Consider the following 18,694-nt stretch of genomic DNA (forward strand, 5'->3'; position numbering starts at 1 on the left):
CCCCGCCTCGCACAAGCAGGAACACCTGGAAGGGCCAGCCGTGAGGCCCCGGCCCGGCTCCTCCGCCGCCCGCCGGGGCGCTGGCCGCCACGCTGAGCCTATTTTTAGGCCTCTGGGGCTGGGTTGCGGAAAGCCAGAGCCAGACGAGCGCCCCAGGGGAGCGGGCCCAGTGCGGTGGGCGTGCGCCGGCCCACTTGTTGCAGGGGTCGAATTTGTCCCGAGAAGGAGAAGCTCCGAGATAACCGGTCCTTCCGATATTGACGAGGCTAATAGCGCGGCTATTACAGCAATTGAACTGCCAAAAGATTGCAGATGTACCCAGACTNCTGTTCATTTGTAATGTTTGCTGGGTGTTCAAGCTTATGTTTTTAAGCATTTGTCTTGTCCTGGACTTCATTTTGGATATCATACATATATATCCTTGCTTCCTTAAATCTTGTTTTCCCTGGAATCTGGACTGCCTTTGANACGCTCTTAGGATGGGTTTATGGAACAAGTGAAGGTAGACATTGATGGGGATGTCAAGTGACAGGTGTCCTTGTTCTGAACTTTCCTGCAGCGTGCCTAAGTTGGAAGTCGGTGGCCCTTGAGGTGTCAGGGAACACTAGTTTTCTACAATTTAATAGTGAGCCTGTTTGGGAAGAGAGTCCAATAGGGTATGAAGATGCTGTCTGGTTAGAGCCTGGCGCATGTGCTAGCCCCTTTGATAACCTACAGCTTTCTCTCACTTCTCAGTAGAATTTACTCTGCTTCTAGCCTCCATATTGGAAAACGGGCATGGGGAGAATGAGAACGAGCATGACGTCATGACAGTATGTCCCAACTCCTTGGTTGGGCAGAGTGCCCCCAAGTGACCCCTGCCAGTGTTTGATCTTAAGTATTCTGTACATTTGGATGCCTACCAACTTGCTAAAATCCCCTCAGAAATAGTATGCGCCCCAGAATCTTCTCAGGGAAGAACTGGAGAAATCCTAAAGGCTGGGCTGGTGGTCTTGGGAGGGAGGGGCTTGTTCAGTAGGAAGAATAATCCGTATATTTGCCTTCCCTTCTGCAACTGAGTGATTATTGAGAGAGAGAGAGAGTGTGTGTGTGTGTGGGGGGGGGGTGGTCCCAGGGTGCAGGGTAAGGGGTGCTGCTTTCTTCTCCAAGGAAAAGGAGGCAGGTTTATTAGTGATTATGAAGTGGTCCTTAAATCCAGTTAACATTGGTTGGCCACTGCTTACATAGAAGCACCAAGGAGGCAAGGCCTCTGTGCAGGTGATACTTAAGCAGAGACTCAAAGTGACTGTTGAGATGTGGTGAGTGGGGGGCCTTTGCTCCAGGTTGAGGAAATGGTCTGTAAAGCCTGAGGCTTGGCAGAAGCCTAAGCATCAGAATGAAGAATATGGCCTCTGCTCTCAGATGCTATCAGTTGAGGTCATTAGTTGGTTTTGTGCTTAGCTGAAAATACTTTTAGGAGAAACAGAAAAGGTACTTCTTGATTTCTTCTTTACTACCTCTTAATTGCCTGAGGTTCACCTTCTGGTGTTAAGCTACTGTTTAGTCTGAGAATTTTGCATGTTTGGACTCTAAATTGGATTTAATTTTTAAACCTTAATCAGCCTGTGTTTCTGCCAAAGAATGGTCTTGAATAATTCTTAAAATGGGCACTAAGGTTCTTCCCCCGTCCCAAAGAGGCTGCTCCTTCATTAATAGAGGAAATTGATCTCAGAGGAGCTGATTGTCCCAAATTAGTGATTGAAAAGGGGTCCTGGGGTAGATTTTTCCATGTAGGATATTATAACGAGTGTGGTTTTTTTTTTTTTCTCTTTGTATTAAGATCAGGCCTTTGTGACACTGACCACAAACGATGCCTATGCCAAAGGAGCCTTGGTCCTGGGCTCGTCTCTGAAACAGCACGGGACTACCAGGAAGCTGGCCGTGCTTGCCACCCCGCAGGTCTCCGACTCCATGAGGTGAGGACCTCCCTGCCTCGCTGTCGGTGGGCTCCAACATCCTTACTCCACTACTGGCATCAAAGGGTATTGAGGCCATTCCCATTCCAGGGGCTGAGCAGTAGGCGGAGAAAGACCAGAGTTGCTGAGTGAAGGATTCCTGGATCTGAAACCTCTTCCTGGCTCTCGGGAGATATTCCAGCTGATATCCCTTCTGGGAGGTGCTATTCTGACCCATGCTTTTATTGGTTCCAGCTGGGAGAAGGCCTCTCCTGTAAGCAAGTTCTCTAGGATGACCTGAGTGAAGGTTTTAGTCCAGGCATTCCTTTCATATGGTCACACTTCACTTGCATTCCTTTCCCCAAATGCAGTAGGGCTACTTTTTTTTCCTGTTCCCAAAGAGGGAAATCTCCAGTGACTTAAAGTAAGGAGCAAATTTTTCTCCACGGTCACTTGACATTTGTAACCTAAAGATTTACGATTTAATAGACTAGAATATTTGCCATAGGGCTGTCTGAACTAAGGATTATGCTAAGAAAGCACCTTCGGGGTGGGGGTTGGGGGACATACACTGTTGTGATTGGGTTACTTCACTTTGATTTGTTGGTATTAAATTTTGAAGTATTTGAATGAACTGCCTCGATCCTAATACTTCAAAGATATCTGGGCACGCTCACAGCTCTGTATGGTGTTTATTTGGTTTCTCTATTCGTCTTAGAAATTGAAAATGCACTTTGCAACTTCTTACAAGAAATGTTAGCAAATGCCAAGGACCTCTGAAACGGCATTACATACACACACATACATAAATCTCACATACTAACCTTATTTCTAAAGGGTAATTTAGGAAGATGCCAAAAAGACTGTTTCCAAATGTGGATGTTCTAGTTTGGACATGTGGGTTTCCTATTTAGTGAGGATGTGTGTAAGAAGAAAGATGAAGTCTTGGATCCCCCTTTTCTGTGGTAAATAGCTCCACTGACCGTTTATTTTGAAGAAGATCAAGCTTACTGTGTGAATTAGAACATATTTTTCTACAGCTTGGGGACAGAGGATGCAACATTGGTTTCGTTCAGCATGTTTCATATTGTTATAAACTTTCAATAATCTTATCATATGTGTTCCCTTGTGCTCAGCTTAGTGTTTCACGAAAGCATACCCCGCACTTGACCCACCTCAAGATTGCTTTCTAAAATAAATCTTGAGTTAATTTTGGGAATGGAGAAGGTGTTGCACATCACAAACCACAGTGAGTCTCTCACTGTGCTGGAAGTGCTAAGCATACTGTAAGTGTGGGTTATATTCGGGCCTAAAACTTGGCAACTGAATAACTGAGTCCTTTAACTTTTTAGGACACACAGTTCTCTGTCACCTGCTTTAGCAAAAAAGATTATAGGCTTCATTGCATGTGTTATGTGCATTTAGCATCATTTATGAAAACCTGCAGTAGTCAGCAAGAATCAGTTCTAATGAAATATCATTGTTAAATTCATAGGCTGTTGTAAAGATGTGCTCTTTCCCAGTGGGAGTCACATTTTGACAGTTTCTACAATTCGCCTGGCCTTCAGTGGTGTAATAAAAAGTAGGAACGTTCTGTTAAAATCATGGTTAAGACCAGTATTTCATCCTCACCAATGCAATTCTTATTGGTGATGTTAACTACACATGCAAATTAATATAGTCTGGCCTGAAGTAAATTAAGACCTATTTAAGATAGAATATCAAAGTAACAGATTGCTTTAGTAACTGATGGATAGCCTAACAAGGCTGTAATGATGGATTGCTTGTTACTTGTCTGAAAAGACACTAAGTGCTGTTTTCCGGATTTTATCTTGACAGAAAAATTTTAGAGACCATCTTCGATGAAGTCATCACAGTAGATGTCTTAGACAGTGGCGATTCTGCTCATCTAACTTTAATGAGGAGGCCTGAATTGGGTGTCACGTTAACTAAACTCCACTGCTGGTCACTTACACAGTATTCAAAATGTGTGTTCATGGATGCAGATACTCTGGTGAGTGTGGCTTTGATGACTGAAAAGATGTATATAGTAACTGAGAGCAGTTAGGCATTTGAGGAACGCTCTTAAGACTCGACAGTAAAGTTCAGATAAAGCCACTCATTAAAAGCATCAGGTGATGAAGGAGAGTTGGCCCAGGCTGCCTTACAGCTGTCATCTGAGTGGTTAAGATCAGCAACAGATTGTATCTTTTGTGTGGGAGAACCTAGGGAGAACTTAGGCTCTGTCTGCCCCAGCATACTTCTTACCTGTAATGCTTTCCCTCCCACCCGCCTGTGAATTAGGTCCTAGCAAATATTGATGATCTTTTTGAGAGAGAGGAGTTGTCCGCAGCACCAGACCCAGGGTGGCCTGACTGCTTCAATTCTGGAGTCTTTGTTTATCAGCCTTCCGTTGAAACCTACAATCAGCTGTTACATCTTGCTTCTGAGCAGGGCAGCTTCGATGGTATGTATCTGTTCTCTTTATATATGATGAGCTGTTAGTAACTTTTAGGAGCTAATTGCTTTGGGTCCTTATGCCTGGAAAACAACGCATGAGACGTAGTAAACATTTTCATTTGTGCTCTTGTTGAAAATACGTGTGTGTATGTACACACATTTTTCTTATATAAGTACAGAAGATTAACCTAAGGTAGGAGAGGCAGTTTTACACACCTGCCTTTAACTGGTTTTCTTGTGTCTAAGTTAGAGTGTGATAAATGAACCATGGTTCTTTTAAGAATTCAAGACTGTTATGAAACAAATCAAAACTTTAACAACTATCTTGAAACCAGGGTAAACTTAATGGCAAGAGCTACCAGGAGGACCAAGCATTGTCTCCATAGAAATTAGAGGAATAAGCCTGATAATTTAGCTCTCCTTCTCTTGGGAAACAAAAAAGAAGATTGAAACTGTACATAATTAATCTTTGTCTCCAAATTCTCCTTCTCTATAAGGCTGCACATCAGAGTGGTATTTGCAAGGACAAAGAATAGAATGTTGGCAAAGTCAGCATCCACTTTCCATAATATTTAAGTGTATCTGTAGTTAAATGTGTGTATATAGAAAGGTCATGACTATTTGTGGATTTAGGGCCCCACATCCTTTTGAGAAATTTAACCGAATGAATTCAGAGCTCTGTTTCCATTTGAGGCCAGTCTCTGAAATAATCTGTGTTTTTTTGTTTGTTTTTTTTTTTTAAACAAACTATCCCAAGACAAAGCTAGTAGTTAATGTGCAAGAGCAGGTCTTTCTAACATTAATGTTGATAGATCTTTTGAATAAAGAGGAAAGCCAGTTGTATCCAAGAAGGAGGATATGCTCCAAGAAGGAGGATATGCTCCAAGAAGAAGCCTTCCCAGCAGTGACTTACTATCAGATACTTGACATTGTGGCAAAGAGCCCTGAGCTCTGAAGCAGAGCCTTGGCTCCAAAGGATTCTTTCTTCCCTCTATCCTCTCCAAGAACAGATGCGAGATCTAAGGGAGTAGATCTTTTAAATCTAGCAGAAACCACTTTCTTCATTTGACATCGGGTTTAGCCCTCAGTATAGATGTGAAGATTCATTTCATTAACTAGTTATAAAGTTAAAAAGTCATAATCTCCAGTTTGCAAGTTTTAAACTAAGATTAAAAGTTTGTCCGATTGCTGAAGTTAAAACATTTTAAGTTCTACAAAGAACTGAAAGTGGGTTACTACTTGTTGCTATTCACAGAAAATAAATTGGTCACTTGAAGATTTGGGAGATACAGCTTCTTAAATGTCAGTAAAAAGAATAAAGTTTAAGTCTCCACCTTAAGTCACTATTCGGCTAGTTTATGCTCTATGCCAGGAGCTCTCAACATGGGGTTGATGTGGCTTCCCAACGGACATTTGGAAACACCTGGAGACCTGTTGGGTTGTCACAGAAGAGAAGGGTGCTTCTGGCATCTAGTAAGTAGAGGCTAGGGGTGCTGTGCTGTTTGACATGCTACCATGCACAGGGCAGACCCACAACAAAGCATTATCACGCCTCAAATGTCAATAGTGCCCAGGCTCAAACTTTGCTCTAGGCCAAGACCTTGCATGCTCTAAAACCACGAGCAGGTGTATATGAACCGTAATGAATGGCAGCATCTGAGAAGAAGTGCAGTCTTCTGTTAAGGACCCTCAGTAAGAAATAACATGTTGAATGTTCACTGTGATCAGGGCCAAATGCAACTTCTTTACTGACTTATTTTTTTAGCTCCATGTAAGAAATGAAAGGTGTGTTAGTGTTTGAGTTCAAAACACATATATATATTTCCCTATTTCTGCTGCTTATACTAAAACCTTGACCTTTGCCAAAAAAGGAAGAAGATGAGTATTCTCAGCGGAAGTCCACTGTCAACCTTCCCGTCAAAATATATAGGTTTCTTCACCTCCTCTGCTCAGATTTGAAGGAAGTAGTGAAATATGCCAGAAACTTAGTGTAAATTCTCAACTCCAGTAAACACATCACCTTATCCAGTAGATCCAGCAGCCAGAAATCCCAATGATGATAATAGTGTAAAGAGAATCCATCCAATTTCTAATCTAGAAGAGTACTACTAGATTTTGTTGTCAAGAGTTAAGAATTTAGGTACCAAACAGTAGTATGCCATGAGAAATTTTCCAGATTACGGTTTTAGAATATAAAACTGATTGACTGGTAGAAACCAATCTGGCTCATCTACGTTGTTGGAGTTTTAAGAGGTACTAGAGGAGTTGATGAATTTGTTAAGAAGCCAAAATGTGTGAAAAGTGCTCAACTAGAAAGCACTTCAGCCAGATTCGGAGACCACTGAGAGATTCTCTGTGTGCCTGGTAGCACGTTTCAGTATTCAGCTGGATTCCCAAGAGCTGGTCTTTCTCTAAGGTGTTCTATTTACTGGCTCATTGGTGGCAAAGGATTGAATTTTTCTGTTAACAGAAATGTTTAACCGAAGGAGTTGAAAATTCAGTTATGCAGATGACAACTTATTCTCACCTTATGATTATTATGTTTCATTTCAACAGAAGACTAGATTAGCAGCTCTTATATGAAAGGTAGTTTTCACATTGTGTTGATAAGCTTTACTTCCCAAAGAAAGCTCACAACATACCTTGGAAGCCTGTTCCACTCTGGAGAAGTTTACTGTCCTATTGAATTAATATCTGTATGATATTAATATATCTAAAGATTTAGTAGACTTACATGTAACACTTCTTTGTGAGCTACATCTCTTTCTAATGGCAGTGATAACCTTGGCTTTGCTGTAGATTTTGAGCGCTGTGCCCAATTTTGTTTGGACGCTGTGTCCTAGGCACAGAGATACGAACATTTTCAGATGTTTCCTTGCACATCTTCTAATATCCATGGGTATTCACCATCCACCCAGTTTTACTCCACGGGAGGCTTAGGACCCAGCATCTTTAGATTTGGTATTAAAGAAAATCCATTTGTAGATGATTGTATCTTAGTCTGAATATCTTGCAAGTCCTCCTCCATCTCTTGCGTACGTTCAGCAAAAACTATGGGGCCTGGTGTCTGCTGACGATCCACACAGGCTGCTGATGGCTGAGTGTTGGCAGCTGCTTTCATAGCCCTTCTAATGCAGAGGAATGTGGCTGTCCTGCTTCTGATCACCAGCCCTCTAATTACTACCCACCCACCCCCTGGGCCTCTGGCCAAGAGAATAACCCCAAAGTGGCAAATCATGCTAGATACCTTGACTTTTCTTGCTTTCCAAATATAGAGAGCATTAGAATTTACAACTAGTGACTTGCACATGTCATTCATGACTGATGTCTGATTTTTCCTTAGTGAAGTGTCTGTTCTATACTGTTTGTATTTGAAAACTGTCTTGGCACTTAAGTTAGAGCTGAAGTTACATGTTTCCTGAAAGTTGAATAATAGTTGTTGTGAAATATATATGCACTAACCTTTTCGAGACTGTGAAAGATCAGGTTAATTCAGCAATGAGAGGAAGAGAATGATCATATTAGATACTAAGCAACAGTTTTGTCTTCACATACTCAAGTACAGCAAAGGTGATGCACGTGGCTCTTGAAGAAACCAATCTTGAGTACAAGTTGAGGCGTATTTTCTTTTCCTGTGTTACTCTAACGCATCCAAAATTAAGCATACTTGTGCGGTTGAGGAGTTTAGTGCTTGAGAATTGCTATCTGTTAAGTTTTGTCTGTATGTTAGTTTCAAAAACCTAAGTCAAAAAGAGGAATTCATATTTCCCAATTTGGAATGTCCTTTTTGAAAAAAAAATTGGGGATTACTTTATTGCAATTTAAATACACAAAACTTTTTATTGGAGTAATGAAATTTTGGTCTAATAGTAGAATTTTTGGGAAGAGTAGGAGACAGTAAATTGGCAGTAGAATATTAGCCATGATTTTACTTTAAATAGAATCCAAGATCTTTTGTGAGGTCCTTATACCTACATGTTCCAAATTCTGAGTGATCATTGAGACCCTTAAACTAGAAGATGTTTTTTTCTTTGCTTAGAGATGTAGTAAGCCAGGAGAGTGTGATAAGTTTTTAATTTTAACAGAAAAGATTTGTTGTTAAAATTCTTATAAACTGTAAAACGATCCCATTGCTGTCTCCTTTAATCTTTGTCATTAGTTAGGCTTCAGATTGGACCTGCCCAAAAAAGGAATCCAGGTGAGAGGTATTTCCAGATAGCAGTTGTCTTGTCCAACCCAAATGAGCGCAGATTCAAGTGTGCCTCACTTGGTTTGCTGACATGATGGGTTCCACCTTGACAGCTGCCTGTAGGCTTGCCCCAGCTGCCCAAAAACTAAGCTGCTTGCAGCCTTTAGGGTATTTCATCAATTGCTTTGAAAATTACTCCATTCTCTTGCATTTATCATTTAATTGATCAAGTAATTGAAAATGAAAAGCAAAAGTCATGATGACATGTAGTATCAAGACAAATGAGCACCCATGTTTTTTCTCAAGAACTATTTTTATCTCCTTGTACCCATGAGTATTTCTCAAGTTAGCCATCTGTTTATCTCTAGCCTTGTAACCAGCAGAGATCCTGAATCCTGTGAGAAATCGAGGAGGAAGAAAGGACTAATGGGTTATGTATGTACAGGCTCTCATACCGGTCATACTCCTTTGTTACTTATTTCTTGACCGTCCTATGAGGGTGGTAGTCATTCACTCATTAACATATTCAGTTAACAGGTAATTATTGAGGGCCTGCTGTATAACTAGTACTAGGAAGCCCGTGTTGTGATGATTCAGTACAGCAACTTGCCCAGAGTTCCTTAGCTGGTTGTAGAGCCAGGTCTGAACCACCCAGTGTTCCTTGACTCTGTAGCTGGGCGTGTGTGTGTGCGCCCTCTCTCCCAACTAGTCCATATTGCAGCATTCACAAAAATGCATCCTGTTAATGATACAGGATGGCGGAGAATCTCTATTACACAGGCCTTATTACAGATTAATTACTTAAAATTCCTTTCTCTGAGTGGTGAGCAACTGATACACTCCACAGTTAACAGATAAAGAAACAGAAGCTCAAGTCTACTATCTCTACAGCTTATTGCTCTTCTCTCCTGAACCTCAGTATCTAGAAGTACTTTTTTTTTAAATCAGCTGCACAGTTGATAGTCTTGCGTTGGTTTGTGAGTCAAAGTAATTTTGGAAGTATTACTCTCTACAGGTCTACAATCCATTTAGCATTTATATAATTTAGGGACTCATCTGGACAAGACGCTGAGTTTAATGGACAGCAGTACACTGGTAAATAATTCAGATTTTTATCCTTGCTTCTAGAAAGCTTGTAGGAGACCTTAAAGGAATTTAATAACTAATTACATAACTCACGTAATTACTTGTGAGTCTGATAAATTCAGAGTGCTAAACAAATCTAGACTAGGAGGACATGCCTTAAATTGAGAAGGAAAATTTAAGCCAAGAATAAATGCTCCCTTTCATTTGTATATTTAATAAACCCCTTGATTATTAAGAATCTTTCATTAAAAAGTAAAAAAAAAAACTATAACGTGAAGTGGTAAAACAAATCAGTTTTTCTTGGCTTAAATGGGTTGAGGCCAGTGAGATGCAGTGATAAACCCAGACTTCAAGTGCCTGAATTTCCATGAACTACCTGGGGTCAGTCCTCTCATCCTTGGTAAACCTCATAGAAATATCCCCAAGACCTGGGCCATTAATAAGCTATAATCCTTGGCCTGCTTGCTCTAGGCAGAAATGATGACACTAGTATATTGTAGAAGTTAGTATTAACAAGTGAGTCACATTTTCATTTCAGCACTTCCCTGTATCTCTCTTATAATAAGCATATTGTACCTTTTTTGCTTGATATCTCCTCCTCTATTGAATTGGGAACGATTTGAGAGCTGAAACTTCCCTTACTAAGTACCCTATCCATAATGCCTATACCTAATTTGTATAATTGCAGACATTTTCTATAAAAGTGGCACTGAGCATTGCATTCTCTGATAAGATTTAAAAAAAAAAAAAAAAGTGGGAGGGAATCATTCCCTGGGGTACCTGTGTGGCTCAGTTGGTTGAGTGTCCAACTTTGGCTTGTGTCCTGATCTCTGGGTTCATGAGTTTGAGCCCCACATCTGACTCTCCGCTGTCAGTGCAGAGTCCACTTTGGATCCTCTGTCCCCCTCTGTACCTGCCCTACTCGGGCTTGCTCTCTCCCTCTCAAAAAAAAAATTGATGTTAAAAAAATTTTTTTTTGAAAAAGTGTGATTCTCCAAAAGATTCTAAACTAGTGCTTCACGTATTCTAATATGCAAAGAAATCACCTGGGGACTAAAATGTGAATTTTGACTCTGTGGGTCTGGGTTGGAGCTTAACATTCTGCATTTATGTCAAGCTCCCAGATGATGCTCCTAGTGGTGAGACCTGGGCCACTTTGAGTAGGATGATTCTAGGGGGAGCATTCCTGTGGCTGATATTACTGGTGTTCATATTTAAACCAGAATTGAGCCACCATCCCAGTTTTCCACAGTAGGCAAGCCAACTGCCAACAAACTATGGAAAAGCACAAAACCAAATGCACAAATTTGAAGGACAGCGCTTAACTCCATTTCTGTCTTATAAAGTACTAGACTGAGATTCTAATAAATGCTGTGATGGGTCTATGGATACCAGGTTCGTGACCCTGCTCAAAAGATCTGGAAAATGCCAAGTGGTTGGAAGTTCTTACTAGGGTAGCCAGGTGGAAGGATTATGTAGAATCTGATATTTGCTCTTGTTTGCAAAATAGGTGCCATGTGTCCCTTGTTCCATTTCCTTTCTGTCTCTCACCTGTGTTGTCCCGCCCTGGCCTGGTGGATCACAGCTGCTAATCATGTTTGTCGGTTCACAGATGATTGAGATTAAAAGTATCTTAACCTGTCAGAATAAATAATGTTGCCTTGGGAAGTCTGACTAAAATGTACTGGACTAAAAAGTCCTGGGGGATTTTGTAGTGAAAATTCAGCCATCTTTATAGCCTCTCTTGTAGGTTTTGTAGCAGTCGTGCTCAGATTTGCATTCTGCCTTGAGTTGTGCCCTTAGGGACTTCTAAAGAGAAGGTATACATGTAGATTTTTCTGATGCAGTTAAAACATTTTCCTGACCTTGAAATGTGGAATTGTGTATGTGGCAAAAGAGGTTTGGAATGCTAAATTTAAAAAGTATATGAGCAGCTACAAACTTCCAGGCAGAGTTTAATTCTCTTTTTAATCCCCAATTTTTGTCTAGAAGTTGATCCTTGGTAGTCACATGATGAAGTTGGTGGCAGTGAAAGTTTCAAGGTCCGTGTTGTGTGTAAGGATTTGCTAATTGAACGAGCTCCACTGGTTCACAAGTCGTCTCTGCCTGTTCAGCGTCTCACTTGTTGCCTGTGCCACCAGTGTGTCTCAGCCCTGCCGTGGCACACGGCTGAGGGACTGATGATGTTTGTAGGATACCTGAGGGTAAACGGAAACAGCCTTTTGTGGCCAGAGGCAGCCATCCAGGGTTGATCTGAGGGATCAACAGCTCTGATTCCTTTTTCCCAGGATCATCCTGTCCGATCGGGAAGCTCTGCTTTACAACTACTATTTTGACCTTCATGGAATTAGATTTCTTCACTGTGCTGCATGTAGTCAGTAGTCCTTTTCAGTAGAATTGCTTAATTTTAAAAAGGTCTTATAATGAGACACTAAAAAAAAAACTGGTAGAAAAAAATATATAGCATGATCCTCAATTTTATGAACTTCAGAAACAAGCGAAACTACATTTGTTATGTGGGGATACATACATATGTGGTATAGTCCAGGAAATCAAGACAATTAGAAACAACTCATGATTCGTAGTTCTTTCTGGGGGAGAGAGGTAGTGGGATTGGATTAGGGAGCCCACACAGAATTTAAACAGCATTTGTAATGTAGGAGTTTTCAAATTGAGTATTGGGTAGAGTTTTACTAATGTGCTTTATGAGCTATACATATAATTTTCTTTTGATAGCATCATACTTCATAGTGAAAATAAATGAACAGGTAAAGAATATTTAGAAAGAAAGGGTCTTAGTACAGTTCTCATTCTCTCCCCTCATTGTATTATTTTAAAATTATAAACTTATAAAAGTAATAAAATATACTAAGGAAAAGTCAGGGAGAGAGCATAGCTGTAATACCAATCCCCTTATACTAGTACTCTTTATTTCCAGCATGAGTGTTTATATTCTCAGTTATAACAATGTGTATCACTATGAATCATTATATTGTATGGTGGACTAATCATCTTTATAGCCATCAGTTTTAATGGCTGAATATTCCCATGAGTGGTTCGTATCCTAATATACTAACCATTCTGCTATAATGGAATATTCAGATTCTTTCATCTTTTCTGCTATTACAGAACATCTTCAAGTTACATTCATTCCACAAGTAATTTACATATATGTAAGGCATTTGCTAAGTGCTCTAATTACAGTAGTAAGCAAAAACAGCCATAGTCTCTGTCCTTGTGGATTTAGACTCTGATGATTAACAGTTCTTGATTATATTTTGCATTTTAAGCACATTAATCCTTAGACTTTCAAGAAAGCTTATTTTGAGAGAATCTATACACACGGTTCTAAGAACCAACACAGAAAGGCCCCATGTACCCTTCACCCACTTTCCCCAATGGTAACATCTTCTGTAATTCCACACACAGGAAATTGACATTGATATGATCCATCACCTTTCAGATTTCACCAGTTTTACATGGTATTTAGGTCTATGTATATGTTTTGTGTGCAATTTTATTATGTGTGTAGTTTGGTGTGACCACCACCACCACCACAGTTGAGGTAGAGCAGTTCCTTCATGGGGATCCTTCACTCTCCCCTTTCATAGCTATGGCCATTTCTCTTCATTCCTCACCCCCCTTAACTGCTGGCAACCACTAATCTGTTCTGTCTTTATAATTTTGTAATGTAAAGGGTGTTCTATAAATGGCACAATGTAGTATGTAAGTTTGCAGGACCAGAGTTTTTAATACAGAATAATTCTCTTGAGATCCGTCCAAGTTGCTGTGGGTTTCCGTACCTTTTTCCTTTATATTTTTGAGTAATGCTCCATTGTATGGAGGTATCCCATTCATATACCTGTCAAAGGACATTTGGACTGTTTCCAGTTTTGTGCTGTTACGAATAAAGCTGCTGTAAACATTTCCTCAACCTTTATTTTTAATGATTATATGTAAAAGGAAATGAGTAAGACTTCAGGCCTCTGTACTTCAGCCACCACTGTCTACATTTGGGTGTCTCTTTGTAGAATCTAAAGTAAGTCTCTGATGAATGGTATGGTGTTTGTGTCTGAAAATATGTCTCTAATATTTTGTGTCTCAAAATATCTTAAATTGTCAATACAGCTAAATTCTTCTTTAGCTTTTGTTCATGCGACTAGCAAAGCACATCCTGATGCCATCAGTATTGTCCTTTAGAACTTCTGAAGATAAAATCCTGATTTTCTGTTGCTTTGTCCCTTGAGGAATGGGGAGCCTAATACAAAGAAGTTACTCCATAGACATTTGTTCTACAAATGCCTTTGGTCCATAGAGTTGATTGCCTTGGTCTTCTTACTTAGTTCCAAATATTATATAAATCTCCAGATTTTTAAAGTCTCTTTCAAAACCAGTGAAAACCAAATAATAATGACAGCCAGTTGAGGCTGCTGTCTATTTAGGAGGGAAACTGAGTCTTAGGGCAAAGCAGACTAAGGAGGGGAGTTACTGCTCGTGTTACTAGCCTCATAATTCAAAAGAGCAGGATTCTCCATGCCTGCTATGCTCTATACACACACATATACACATATGTACACATACCCAGACATCCAAACTACTGGTTTGCTGTATAGGGAGACTCTGGCTCTGTGCATGTTTTCTGAACTCTCATAAGCCTGAAACAGAAAGAACATGGGCTATTTAGCATAAGTTTTGAGGGCTTAGTGACCTGTTTGGTTACTTGTGTGTTTATGATTTAGGTCAGATGCTTAGGTGCTTGGAGTTATATTATTTCTTTTGAGTGAATGGCCATGGTCATCACTTTTCAAGGAAGAGGTGAAGATCAGGAACCCCCAAGGGCTAAGTGTGAACTTTGGCATGCAGTTGTGGGCCCAGTTGATGACTGACCTGGACCTGTCCAGAGGCTTGGTCAGTTGTAGGAGGTACAGCAGAGTGATGTGTCCTTCTGGGTCTCTGTCAATGAGCCAGCAGTTGGGGGCTCTGGAAAACAATTCCATTATCCCAGTTTGTACCCTCCCCCTCCCCCATTGTTCCTAACATAAAGTCTAAAATCTTTAACTGAGGATAAAGGCGATATAGTCTGAGCCCCGTGTGGTCTAGTCCATGCCTGCCTGTCAGACTCCCCTGGTGCTGTGTAACCCCTTCCTGCGTTCTGCAGTCCACTTACACAGGCCACCTTCGTGGTCGTCTTTCCACAGCTTCCTGTTCTTGCCCATCTCGGATCTTTGGTATATCTGTTCTGCCTGAAACACCATCTGCCTTACCCCTCTCCTCCTGTATTTTTCAAGTATTCCTATATGCGCCTTAGATCTTGGCTTCAATACGACTTCCTCGTGGAAGCCTTCCCTGACCTGTAGATGGTCTTGAGCCACTCACACATGCCTCAGAGCACCCCGTACTTGGTTTTGCTGCCCTCCTCCCCATTTGTGATGACGTTTATGAACCCTTAATTTGCTGGTACCAGTGTATCTCCCTTTTCTTGCCCTGCCTGTCATGAAAATAATGACCATTTCTTTGTGCACTATTGACTCTTTAGTACCTGGTACAGTGTCTGGTACATAGCAGCTGCTCAGTAAATGTTGAATTAGTGAATTAATGAAAAAAATAGCAACCTTGGTAGGTTTAACATAGAATTTCTTATTTTAACAATGGAATTCATACCTGTTCTTAAAGATCCAGTTACACGTTCTTATAAAATTGACTTCTCTTTGAAGTATAGGACGGTAATTCTTTTTTTTTTTTTTCTTTCAGGTGGGGACCAGGGTTTACTGAACACATTTTTTAGCAGCTGGGCAACAACAGATATCAGAAAACACCTGCCATTTATTTACAACCTAAGCAGCATTTCTATATACTCCTACCTCCCAGCATTTAAAGCGTAAGTGCAAACCGTTTAACTGTTGTTCAAGATGGTCTAGGGCAGGGGAGTGGGATTTAAGATTTTGGGGGTTCCTCATGATCATTCTGAGGGCAATAACAAGTGGGAACTTTGATGGAAGTCTTTGTCTTCTGAGAAATGTGCCTGTATCGGGGAAAGGCCTTGATGTTATCAATCACTTTATGTTTGGAGTCACCCAAAGGGCACTTATGGGAAAAGGTTCCCATTGGTTCCTGGAGGGCCTGGCCCTCTGATAAATCATCCGTATGTCATGGTCAAGGATACATACTGGGCACAAAACCAGCTTCTGCTTCTTACCGGCTATAGAGCTTCAGCTCTCTTACCTCTAAAATAAGGGTGTTCATAGCTTTCTCCATGGGTATTGTGGAGACTAAGCAAGATTTTGGCAACAGTATGGTGTCCTGGTCAAGAGTAGGGGCTGTGGAATCAAACAGCCTCAGTTCACATTCTCAAGTAGCATCTTCCTGGTTGGTTAATAGTTACTGAACTTGTAGTTTAGTAGAAGTTAGATTAGTTACTGAACTTCTCTGCCTCCAAGTCCTCTAAGGCAAATTGTGATCATTAAGGGAGGTAATTGTACGAAGTGGTTAGAAGAGGACCTGGCCTACCCTCAGCACTCAGTAAACGTCATATTCTTAGTCCTTTTTGTTTGGGAGGTGGTCTAGCACGAAGAGTAGTCTCTGAAGCCAGAAAGGCAGGGTGTGTGTTGTCACTCTGCTGCTTACCTACTATATGGCTTAGGCTCTATGCCTCCGTTTACCCATATGCAAAATGAGAAGGAAAAGAATACTACCTGCTGGACTAATCATGAGGATGAAGTGAGTTCATACAGACACAAAGCGCTCAGTGAACATCTTGTTTTTGGCACCATTACTTGTTTGGCACTCCCTCTGGTGTGGTTCTGATTTAGCAATTAATACAACCTAGTTGCAGTGCTTGTCTCCGTGAGGGCCTGAGCCCTGTTCTTTAGCCTCTGACTCATTTGTGTTGAACGAAGAAGATGATTCAGGTTTCTTGAAAGAAGGCCAAGCTGTCAGGTTGATCTGAGACACAGCCGTGAGCAGCAAAGCTCTTCATTGACTTGGGCTCAGCCCTCCAGTCTCTGTCCCCCATGGGCATTCCTGAGTGAGCAGAAAACAAAAGGCTTTATTTCACTCCTCATATTTCATTATCCAAAGTCCTCTCTTTAAGTCTCCCACCACAGTAATGAGCATGTCTGGCTTTTTGTGGCAGAAGTGTTTCCTTTTCTGTTCTTTTCTGGGAAAACTCTGTCAACATTCCCCCAGATAAGGATTCCAAGTATCTTGTGTTCTTTCCTCCCTAACTGTTCTCTTGCTCTATGTCTCTGACGTATTATAGCTTCTTGATTGACTTCCCTCTTGTGAATGAAACGGGCAAACTCTCAAAGATACCAACTGTGGTCCGAGTAAAGCAAATAGAACAGGATTCACTCTCAAGGGGTGGATTCAGAGAAGCATTTTTATTCATTTACTTTTTGCCTCTCAGTCCTTGGCCTTGTCAGGTAGCAACCTGTCTTGTTTGGAAATGTGGGCCTGATTCTTTTAATTCATATTGCCTCATAACTCACCCTGCTACTTTGAACAGTGCTCCTGCAGACCGTGATAGCTTGACCCCCTAGAACTGAATTTGTCATAATAGGGCAGTTGCTTAATGTAATTGACTAGATTCGGCTGAGCAAGCCAAAAGATGAGAAGGTGAAGGAGCAAGAATAATTAGTAGTGTGAGCGATTCTACCCACCATTCCACTTAATTCTGCACAGTAAGCATGTGTCCTGGGATGAATATGTTGGGAGACATGAATCTGATATCCTTCCAGTTGGACTCCGTTCCCAAACAGTCAACTGAGTGTTTAAAGATTTGTGTTTTTCATGTAACGTGGCCCCCGATGCCTAGCAACAGTCTCCCCTGTGGTTCATTTGGACTCCATCTGATTTTCTCCTTACTACCAAAATTGAACACACTGTACCTTTCCGTGATAGCCTGGTTTGCACAGATGCTGCTCGCATTTATTTTGTTTTGACAAAGACGAGTAAGAAGCAGGTAGAGGGGACCTAAGTTTTTGGGAGGAGGATGGACTTCCTTGCTAGAACCATGCCCCCCCGTAACCCCCCAGGAACCCAGTTGTTTTTATATCCTCTGATCGAATCTTCCAGAAAAACAGTTTGAGATCTAAATGACCAAACTGGTTAAGATGGTATCTTCTTCCTGGCTCAACAAATGAATGCTGATCTTGGACATCTCCTTGGTTTATTGCCATAACCGTAGAGTATATGAACCACTGGGGATGTTGGGAGCGACTCCATCCATTAGCTGCACGACAGCTGGTCTGTAGCCTGATAGGAGCCCACTGCTGATTGTGTACAGGCCAGGGCCGGGGGAGGGGGGGGTCGGCTCCACATTTCTGTGAGAAGACCATTTGGGGCGATGCTTTGTCTCACCCCATTGCTGCCTGTTTAGGAATGTTGAAACCTGATCAAAGAACTCATTTTTCCCTTCCCTGTGCCAGAAAATGTTTTTGTTTTTCTTGCAGAGATCCATCTCCGTGACCTTTATCAAAAAAGACCATTATTTTTGTTTGTTTCACATTTATGCAAAATTGTGACCCAGATCTTTTAGGCTAAACAGGATGATCATGAACATTTGGGCTGCTGTGGCTACTCCACAGATTGCCCCATAGACCTCTGCGAGCTCAGCATGAATGTGAAGCTCTATCGCTAGGCTCAGAATGGCATTGGGGGTCCCCAGGACTGAGTGTCCTGTGGTGTGCTGGCCTTCACTAGGACAGCATATGGGTAGTGGCAGGGAAAGTGAGAAATTGGAGTGGTTTAGAGCAACTTGGGCTTTGCAGAAGAAGTGAGAATTTGTCTAGCTCCAAGCGACCATGTGTCGTGAGGTCACCAAGGCAGTATTTAGATGCCCCAGAGTCTGAGAGCCTTGGATATCTTAGAACACGTGCTACACTTTTAACATTGTAGCCTTGCTATTATGTAGAGTTTCTTCTAAAGGATGGTCTAATATGAATCATATTTGACATGAATTTGAGCCATGGAGGTAGCATTTCTTTTTCTTTTTTTTTCTTTTTTTTTTTTTTTTTTTTTTGCAGAT

The 18,694-nt window shown here is 41.2% G+C and overlaps 1 protein-coding gene across 3 annotated transcripts in view; it reads left to right on the forward strand.

Moving 5' to 3' along the window:
• The window catches only part of GYG1 (glycogenin 1), a 96,033-nt gene that overhangs the window by 64,455 nt on the left and 12,884 nt on the right, over positions 1–18,694 (forward strand). For all 3 annotated transcript variants that reach the window (XM_077765871.1, XM_077765869.1, XM_077765870.1), the window contains 4 exons: positions 1,820–1,955; positions 3,774–3,948; positions 4,239–4,401; positions 15,421–15,547. In XM_077765871.1, the coding sequence (XP_077621997.1) occupies positions 1,820–1,955; positions 3,774–3,948; positions 4,239–4,401; positions 15,421–15,547 (601 nt within the window). The remainder of the gene's footprint in view (positions 1–1,819; positions 1,956–3,773; positions 3,949–4,238; positions 4,402–15,420; positions 15,548–18,694) is intronic.

The sequence above is a fragment of the Crocuta crocuta genome, unplaced genomic scaffold (genome assembly GCF_008692635.1).
Source record: "Crocuta crocuta isolate KB4526 unplaced genomic scaffold, BGI_CrCroc_1.0 scaffold54, whole genome shotgun sequence".
NCBI classification, from domain to species: Eukaryota; Metazoa; Chordata; class Mammalia; order Carnivora; family Hyaenidae; genus Crocuta; species Crocuta crocuta.